This window comes from Octodon degus, unplaced genomic scaffold (assembly GCF_000260255.1).
Source record: "Octodon degus isolate 3935 unplaced genomic scaffold, OctDeg1.0 scaffold00020, whole genome shotgun sequence".
In the NCBI taxonomy this organism is placed as follows: domain Eukaryota; kingdom Metazoa; phylum Chordata; class Mammalia; order Rodentia; family Octodontidae; genus Octodon; species Octodon degus.
Genome location: NW_004524596.1, coordinates 5,910,866 through 5,920,749, shown reverse-complemented (window position 1 = coordinate 5,920,749; position 9,884 = coordinate 5,910,866). Strand labels below are relative to the sequence as shown.

At 43.4% G+C, this 9,884-nt stretch overlaps 2 protein-coding genes across 5 annotated transcripts in view; one reads left to right on the top strand and one right to left on the bottom strand.

The window, feature by feature from the left end:
- The window catches only part of Cebpzos (CEBPZ opposite strand), a 73,390-nt gene that overhangs the window by 55,348 nt on the left and 8,158 nt on the right, over positions 1–9,884 (bottom strand). The window lies entirely within an intron of this gene.
- Positions 1,891–9,884, top strand: part of Eif2ak2 (eukaryotic translation initiation factor 2 alpha kinase 2) — a 44,921-nt gene continuing 36,927 nt past the window's right edge. For both annotated transcript variants that reach the window (XM_023711201.1, XM_023711202.1), the window contains exons 1-3: positions 1,891–2,182; positions 5,901–6,032; positions 6,491–6,611. In XM_023711201.1, coding sequence (XP_023566969.1) covers positions 5,914–6,032; positions 6,491–6,611 — 240 coding nt within the window. In that variant the 5' untranslated portion in view covers positions 1,891–2,182; positions 5,901–5,913. The remainder of the gene's footprint in view (positions 2,183–5,900; positions 6,033–6,490; positions 6,612–9,884) is intronic.

Here is a 9,884-nt window from a genome sequence, read left to right as displayed (position 1 = left end):
TTTTTTTCTGGAACTGGGGATTGAACCGAGGCCCTTGGCTTGCAGGCAAGCACTTATTCTACTGAGCTATCTCCCTGGCATGCTCCCCCATACGTTTTAAGTTAGGAGGTGAAGAGACATAGGAGATGAGACTATTATGCAAAAACTTAATGTCTACCATAGTCCATTCCTTCTGCCAATAATCTTTTAAACAAACAACAAAATTACATCCCTGCTGAACATAACAATTTCCTCCTTAAAATGAAAACATGTTCATCTTACTCCTTAAGTCTTGGTTCCCATTATTACACGATGAGACCATTTTTCCTCTCCTATTTTATTCACAATCTCCTTTAAGACTAAAAGGAGTGGGGTGATAGCTCCACAGAATAAGCACTTGCCTAGATGCAAGGACCCAGGTTCGGCCTCCCTCCCAAAACGGTGTGGTGGTGCACGCCTGTAATCCAGCACTGGGGAGGCTGAGACTGGAGGATCACTAGGCATCTGAGCTGTGTAGCAAGACCCTATACCAAACAAATAATTAAAGAAAGAAAGAAAGAATTTTTTTAAAAAAGAAAAAATATAAGATTTTTTTTAAAAAAGACTAACTTAAAGATTATTTTATAAAAATTAACCAACTACCATTGCTACATAAAAAGAAACAATGAAAAGAAATTCATTTGTACATACAAAAGCAAAGCACAGGAGAAAAAATTTTCACAGCTTCTATGATTCTTTCTCTGTGATTGATCATAAACCCTATTGGAGTTTATTAACTTCCTTGTTCCACGTTCACTTTGCTCTCAGAGAGCTCTCTGCCTATCACACACAGTGATTCAAACTTTCAACCCCAATGGTATGTGCTTGTGTTAGACAGGAGTAAATTCCCACCAATATTTACTGCAAAGCATGGACTTGCCCTAAGGGACCCTTAGGTTGAAGATGTACTCCCCTGTGTAGCTAGGATACTATTTGCCTTTGCTAAGAAATATCAATAAACCCAGCGTCTTCTTATCTCCATGTTGGCTGAATGTCACTAGAAAACTACAAGGTCCAGATGCAGTCTCAGTTTCCCCTGGCAGGAATTCTGGGGAAATAGAGCCCAAGATCAAGGAATGAGAGGTACTTACTTCAGACTGTGTGTTCAGGTCGAATGGTGGGAGAAAACCCTTCCACTTCCACTACGCTACTTGGAAGCACAGTACTCCGACCTGCTATCCGTTCTTTCCCGAGGGCCTGTTACTGCGTCTTCCCATAAGGCTGCTGCTTTGGGGTTCATGATAAAACCACTAAATCCAGTGGTTCTCGGGGCACTACCTCCCTTCTTTTTCCTGTAAGTTGGTCCTCTTAGGGAAGGATACCATGAAGGTGAATGAGACACTGGGAATGTCCCACTAAAATGTGCTGATTGAGACAAGGCAGAAAGGAAAAAGCACACTGTGTAGGTATTTACTCCAAGGAGTAAGGGGAGTAACTCTCTTCCTCCAAAAAGGAAAACCAAATCCCTGCTCCCTCCAGGATAAAGACCCCCGTGAAACCTACCAACTGGCTGCCTGTCTCCCTTGAGGTGTCAAAAGATGCTTTCCACTGGCGGGTGGCGTGCGAGGTGCTCAGCAGCAAGTGCAGTTTGGCTAAGAGGTCCCTCTTGGTAAACTCCTATTCCTGCTAGCGCTTAGCCTCTGTCTTAAATGAGCACTGGAGTAGCCCAGAAAAGGCTGACCGAGAAGGCTTCATGCTCATCGCTTTCTGGGGAGAAAGCTCAGAAGAGGAAGACGTCTTTTGTGACAAGATTGATGTTCATGGGCCGGGACTTGAACTCCCTCTGCCACCTACAGAAGTGAGTCACTGCCTTACTCGGGTTACAAATTGGAGCGCCTCGGCGTGGGCCGGACCGTCCGAGGACCCCGCTCCCCGAGGCTGCGAGCAGGGTGGGCAGAGGCCCGGGTTCCCCGCGGGCTCGGGCTGCGCCCTCCCGCCCCCGCCCGCAGGAGCGCTCGGCTCCGACTCCCGACCTTGAACCCAGCGCGGGCCTGGGCCGCTGCGGCGAGAAAGCGCGGGTCAGCGCGGAAGGCGGAGTCCGCGGAGAAAACGAAACCGAGAGCGGAGGTGCAGGAAGCGCGGGACTGAGCACGCCGAGGCAGAGCGCGGCCCTCCCGCACACGGCCGGACGCGGTCCCCCGAGCTGCCGCCGCGGCCTGGCACGGTAGGCGCGCGGAGCCGCTCTCTTCCGAGCGTCGGCCCAGCAAGCGCTGAACGCCTCTCGGGGCGATCGGCGGGGCGGGAGGGTGACGGTGGGCGTGCAGCGGAAGGCAGGCGTGGCCAGAGTCTTCGCAGGCGGGCGGGAAAGCGGCGGCCCGGGGAACCCCTAATCGGCTGGAGCGCACCCCGGGATTAGAGACGTCCCCAGTCGCCGCCGCAGCCCCTCCGCCCCCCTCCTCGGCGCGCCCAGCATCCTGCTCTGCGCGGCTGTCGGACCCACCTCGGGCTCTGCAGCTCGCGAGGTCCCGCGCGTATCTACGGGCTCCCAGGCGAGCCGGTGCCTCTACCCTGGCCGAGGTGGCTTCCCATCGCCGTCCAGCCACTGGGCCCCGCACTGCCGGTTTCTATTTCTTTCTTTTCTTTTTAAAAATTTTATTAAGAAAAAAATTGCAATGAGACAGTTTCGATTTCCTGGAAAGCTCTTTTCCCAGAAGCCTGAGGGAGCAAGTCCCACTCCTGATCTTTTTCCCCCAGACGAGTCTGAGCAGCCTTGCCCCTACAACCTGTGTGTAACAGAAACCCCTTGCCTGCCCTCCCTGATCTTGTCTGTGCTCCACTACTATTTTTATGAGTTTGCCCAAATTTGACCACCAGTGAGTTCGCAACAGCAGAGTTTTGTTCGCTGATATAATCCCAGAGCCTATATAGGTGATCATTAAATATTTCCTACATGAGTGGTAATTTGTAAATACTCCTGGACTCCAGAAAAATGAAATTTCTTATTGCCTCTGTTTTCTGTGGTACTGAAAATGTTTTGCCAGATGTAAGAAAAAAAGAGATATTCTCTGCAGGCACTTGGGAACTTAAAATCTTGGGCAAGTGATGCTCTTGTTCCCTGCTTTGCTTATTTGAACCTGAACACTCGACTTGTAGTCTATCACCCTGCTAATTAGACACTAGTTGAATGCAGGCTGTATGGAAAGCAGTCACTGGAAAGGGCTCAGCTCCGTGGGGACCACTGTCTACTGGATGGGAGTGAGTAAGAGGAATAAGATTTGTTAGTGATTGTGATAGCGATTTTTTTTTATGTTTCCCAAACTTGTATGTTGAAGTCTTTTTTTTTTTTTTTCAGAATTTTACTGATAAACAGATAGCAATGAGACAGTTTCAAATCAAATCGGTAGTACAGTTTCAGTAGATAGCGATCTTTTAGGTGGATGAGGTCCACCCAAAGAGCCCACTGCTTAGTTTGCAGAGCAATCAAGTCTTGATTGGGTAGGCAGGACTGGCAGACCCACCAAGGAGGTCCTAGCTGCCCTCTAGCACCAAGGAAGACTGTGTTAACCCAGAGAAATGAATGGAAATTGCCCACTTGATAGAGGATGCAGATGCTACATGGGGCATTTAGATAAAAGCAGGTGAACACTCCTGAGATCAGGGATCTGTAAATATTTTGGTATTCATTCATTCATTCATTCATTCATTCATTATTGAGCCCTTTTTATAGTCTTGTTGCTTTCCTTCTTGCAATTTTTGGTCCGCTTGGAAACTAGTTAAATACCCAGTTGTAAAGAGGAAACAAGAGGTGTGAAAGCGCCTATGACTTGGAGCTGATAACTGGGCAGTAGAAGGTGACCAGGCAAAGGCAGCCGCAGGAAGTGGAATCAGAAACAGTTGGAAGGAGGTGATTAGGGAGGGGCTTTGAAAGGGAAGGAAAGATGAGAGGTGGGATGGGCTTTGGAGAACCATCACTGTTTAGGTCCACTTTCTAGCCACAAACCTGGAAATGGTCATCAGAGGAGAGTGGATGTGGGCCGGGGATACAGCTCAGTGGCACAGTGTCTGCCTGCAAGTGCAAGATCCTGAGTTGAGTTCCTGGTGCAAGGTCCTGAGTTGAGTTCCTGGTACCAATAAATAAATAAGTAAATAAAGTGGGTGTAAGTAGTGAAGAGATTTAAGGACTGGATCACTGTACTCTACAGTAGAAGAAAGGAAAATGTAGAGGAATCAGGAAAGAAGATAGAATAGTAACTTATGAGAAAGGATAAAAACCAGTAGAGTAGCTATTTTAGAAGTCTGAGCTTAGAAAGGGAGAAGAAAGAGAAGGAAATGGGCAACCAAGTGGTGGTTGCAGGCCAAGTGGAAAGGGACAAGAACTGACTACTGGATTTAGCAGTGGGACAGCCATTGGTAACCTTGACAACAGTTTGGGTGGCTTGCAAGGATGCCTAGTTGGATTGATGCCTTAAAAAGATCATAAGGTGGCCAGAAAGAAAGAAAGAAAGAAAGAAAGAAAGAAAGAAAGAAAGAAAGAAAGAAAGAAAGAAAGAAAGAAAGATTGCCTGGCAAGCACAGGGTCCTGAATTCAATCACCGGTACCACCAAAATAAATAAATGAAAGAAAGAAAGAAAGAAAGAAAGAAAGAAAGAAAGAAAGAAAGAAAGGAAAATAGATGTTGGTGAGAATATGGAGAAACTGGAACTCTTGTGCATTGCTGGTAGAAATGTTATTGTTACTTTATAACCAATTCAGCAGTTCCTTAAAAAGTTCAGCATAAAATTACTATACAATTTAGCTCTACTCCTAGGTATCTACCTAAAAGATTTCAAAGTAGTCACTTAAACAGACATTTCTATACCAGTGCCCACAGCGCCTTTGTTCACAACAGCCAAAAAGCTGAAATAACCTTTGTTCATCAGCTGATGAGTGGATAAACAAAATATGGTGTATAGAACCAATTGGATATTATTCAGCCTTAGAAATTCTGACATGGGCTGGGGAGCTAGCTCGGTGGTCTGAATGCCTGCCTGGCAAACTCAACGTCCTGAATTCAATCTCCAGCACCACAACATCACATGCTAGCCCTAAACCAGGTGTGGTGGCACATTCCTGTAATCCCAGTGCTAGGAAGGCTGAGATAGGAGAATTACAAGTCTAAGCTGTGTACTGAGACCCTGTACCAAAGAAAGAAAGAAAAAAGGGAAGGAAGGAAGGAAGGAAGGAAGGAAGGAAGGAAGGAAGGAAGGAAGGAAGGAAGGAAGGGAAAAGAGAAGGAAAGAACTTTAAAAACTTCATGATATCATAAACTTAATTTACATATATAGTAAACCTTGTTCTTAACATAAAATTACTAATTCTACTCTTGCACCCTTTTCTACCTTCCCAAGTATGTGGACAGATGGGACTTTGACACTCAGGAGAGAAGGACAGCAGAGAAAAGAGAAGGGTCTTTCTTTTTTCTTTGGCCACTTAATTTCTGGGACTAGAATGTTTTGGAGAAATTAGAGTGATTGGGCAGCTTATGCAGTAGGAAAATAAGGTTTTTGGTTTTGTTTTGTATTTTAGGGAAGGATTGACAGGATGTTCAGGGTCTCACTACTAGATCCGACTCACAGTGATCTGCCTGTTTACAACCTCCCAAGAGCTGGGATTATAGGCGCATGCCACCATGCTCATTGCTGTCTCAGTGTGCCCCGGAGGCAGGGCTGGCACTGCAGGCCGAGGGATTGAACCCGCAGCCCCTGTGCCTGCTTGCAGGAGTTTTACCCCACTGAGCTATTTGGCCGGCCCTGGAAAACAAGTTTCAAATGAATGTTTTCTCTGAATTTATATGGGGCTGAAATTAGTCATATAAAGGAGAGGGTTCCAATCCCTTGCTGTCCTGTTAAATAGATTGATAAAATGTTCTGTGTCACTCATAAAAGCATCTTTTCTCTTATAGGTTATCAGGAGAAATGGCCAGTGCTCTCTCACCAGGTTTCTATATTGGAGAACTTAATAAATACCAGCAGAAGTACAGAGTAAAAGTTTCCTATCAGCAACTGTCTGTGACAGGACCGCCACACAACTCATTGTAAATTGATATCAAAGCATAAAACTCAGGGGCTGGGGTTATAGCTCAATGATAGCGTGGGTGCTTAGCAACTGTGAGGCCTTGGATTCAATTCCCAGTACCAAGGGGGAAAAAAAAGCTGTATTCTATGAGTATAAACCCGGGCACTGACAACTCTGGCACAGTGTTGAGGGCAACCCTTCAGCCCTATTGCAAAGTTGTCAGAATGCTGTGAATATCCTCTTGATAGAGTGTGCTCTCCTCAGCTGATCCCAATGAAAGAGCGAGGGAGGGGGACGGGCACCAGCTCCCATGTCCGAGAGATGGGCCATTTTGCTACTTAGGGTGTAGTTTAAATTCTATACTGAACATAGGTTAGAAGTTTTCAAGGTGATTGTGAGAGACAGTGGTGCCCGGAGGCGTGTGCTTGTCTAATTTACGAGCTGTGTAATGACTGTGTATCTTGTCTTTGTAATCAGGTTTACAATTCAAGTTATTATAGATGGAAGAACATTTCCAGAAGGGGAAGGGAGAACAAAGCAGGAAGCAAAAAATGCCGCTGCCAAAATAGCTTTTGATACACTTAACCAAGAAAAAAAGGTAAGTTTTTTTTTTTGTTTTTAATTAAAGGGGAACTCACAAATAGTTTGAATTTTTCTTTTCTCTTTGTATTTTTTTAGGGAAGGGTCTACAGGGTGTTCAGGGTCTCACTACTAAATCAGACTTGTAGTGATCCGCCTGTTTACAGCCTCCCAAGAGCTGGGATTACGGGCGCGTGCCACCACACCCAGTCTCAATTGCTGTCTCAGTGTGCCCTGAAGGTGGAGCTGGCAAGGCAGGCCCCAGGGGGTGAACCCCCAGCCCCTGAGGCTGCTTGCAGGCACTTTAATCCACTGAACTATTTGGCCAGCCTTAGTTTGAATTTTTCTGTGAAAAAAATATTCACATATACAGTAAAGCCACTTGGAAATTCTTTTACATCAAGAAGTATAGTTCACTCTTTTTTCTCTGTCTCTATTTCAGTGAAGTCCTCAGAAACAGTGAGCAAAACTGAGGCACACCACTTTAGAGTGCAGCAGCAGTTCGGTATTCTAAAGTTGACCGAATGTGGTGAGGGAGAAATGTTCAATACAAAGTGACCTTACACATCTGGGAAGGGCCCCCTCTACCTGATTGAAAAAGATGAATGGAAACAGAAATAGCGACACATGTGCTTTTAGGGGGAATGACCTGCAGAAAGGCAACTAATGAAGAAATGCTTTAAATATAATCAGTTTCCTATGAACCCAATGAATAGTACAGGAAAAAAGCTATCTGGGCAGCGGGTATATAGCGCAGTCGTAGACTATGTGCTCAGTGTGGGGGAAACCTTGGGCTTGCTTCTCAGTGCTAAGCAAACAAACAAAGCTATCTAAACAAATTTCTGTTGAAAATGTGAATGAATTAAACACCCAACTGAAAATTAAACTAACTCACTAGATAGAGGAAAATGCCAAGCCCCAAGAATAATACTGATCTTTGTGAAAATGTTGATCCCCAGGGAGAAAGGAAGATTCTATAAAGATCTAAATGGAAAAAAAAAAAAAATGTAAAAATGATAAAAGAGTCACACTGCCTATTGCAATATTAAAAGACAGGAGATGGCAAAGCAATGGTCATAAAGTATGACTGAACATCACTTAGATCTGAGGCTACAGGTCATTCTCAGATACTAAAGAAATTGGAAGAATTTAGCTATGAAGATACTTTCCTGAAAAATCTTAATTGAAGATGTCATCTTTCTAGTAAAAATTAAAAACCATCAAAATCACTTCCAAGTTATTAATGTTAAGAAACTACAGTCAAAAAGTTAGAAAAAGCAATAAAACACCTGCTTCAAGAAGCTGAAGAAAGACAGTAATAACAGGGCTGGCCAGATAGCTCAGTGGGTTAAAGCACCTCCATAGGCAGATGCAGGGACTGGGGTTCAATCCCCGCCATGCAGTACAGGTCCTGTCCCTGGGACACACTGAGACAGCGATTGAGACTGGACATGGTGGCCCGTGCCTGTAGTCCTAGCACTTTGGAGGCTGAAAAACAGGCGGATCACCATGAGTCTGATCTGTGTGGTGAGACCCTATAAACCCTGTACAAAAACACATTTAATGAAAAGACAGTAATAATGATGGCAGAAATGATGACAAAGAAAACAAAAAAAAGTGATGACATCCATAAAACCAAAAGCTAGATTCGATCCAGAGCGCAGGGCCAGCATGGGAGTGAGATGACCCACGGCCCGCCAGTCCTCATTCGACCCAGAGCCCTGGCCCAGCATGGATCCTGCAAGAGGCTAAAGGCAAGACCCAACCAGCTGATTCGGGAGCAGAACATCTTGCCAGAGTGGCAGAAAGGGTTCAGCTCCAAGGGCTGCAGCAGGAAGAAATGGAGCACAGCAATAGATCCAAGCCACACCCACCTGGATGAGTTTGAACTTGTTATATCCGGACCTAGTGCTAAGGTAATAACTCTATCTAAGCTCTACACCAAAGGTCAGAAGACAGCGCTGTAAAAAATGACAAAGAGAAGGAACAAAATGCAGTCTCAGGCCCCGAGCCCACCCAGAACAAATGCAGAAGACACTAGCATAGAAGAAATTGGAAATCACTTACGTGAAATCTCTGAAATAATAGCGTCTGAAGTAAGGAAACAACTGCAGAAAGGTATAGAGGAAATCAGATCAGAAATAATTTCTGAAGTAAAAAAAGAAATAGCTATAATGAAAGAAGTACTAAGTGCTTCTAAAGAAGACACTGATAAAAATGAATAGAGCAGAATGTAAAAATGATGGAATCCTTGAATAAGCAATAAAGGAAAGAAATAGAATGCATGAAGCAGATTCAGAGTGATATACAAGAATTTAAAACCTAAATCACAAGCTGGCAAAACCATTTGAATGAAAGTGAGAATAGACTTTCAGACCTTAAAGACACCATTGCAGTTAATGAAAAAGTAAGAAAAGATCTCTTAAAAACAACTAGGATGCAGGATGTTCAGCATAGGAACAGTATACTAAAAACCGCTAAAGAAAAGAAACCGATGACATTTAAAGGAAAACCCATCAGGATAATGGCAGGTTTCTCTGCACAAACCATTAAGGCAAGAATAGCATGAAACAAAGTATTTCAAATCTTGCAAGAAAACAAATTGCATCCCAGACTGATATATCCTGCAAAACTCTCTTTCAAGTATAATGAAGTGAAATACTTCATGACAAAGAACAACTAAAGAATTTCATGATGACAAAGCCAAACCTACACAGACTACTAAAAAATATTCTAGAGAAGGAGCAAAATGACTACTACTCCATGAATGAGAATTTAAAGAAACCACCAAATAGGGCAAATTATGTTCTTAGTTGTTTCTTATATGCTACGTCTGGAGGTATTAGAATATTTCAAGTTTGCGTAACTGGAAAATATTTTACTTTTAGTTTTCAAAGGTGTGTTTGCTAAGTATAAAATTCAAAGAGGACAGATCTGGTTTTTTTCCTTTCTTTCAGTCCTTTAATTAGTCTAGTTTCTTACACACTTGATCTTTTTTTTTTTTTCTTTCTAATATGGAATAAGATGCTATTTAGTTTTGTTCTTCCATAGCTAATTTTTTTATGTATATGCTTCAATGATTTTTTTCTTTACAATAAGTTTTGGACAATTTCATTTTTGTGTATCTGGGTATGATTTTATTCAAATTTCTTGTGCAAAAGTTTCATTTTTCTTGGAAATGTGGTGTTATAATTTCAACTAAATTCAGTAATTTTGAGTCTTTAAATATTTATTGCCTACCTCTTTCAACTTTGAGAATTCTAGTTATATGAATATAAGTTTCTTGATTTTG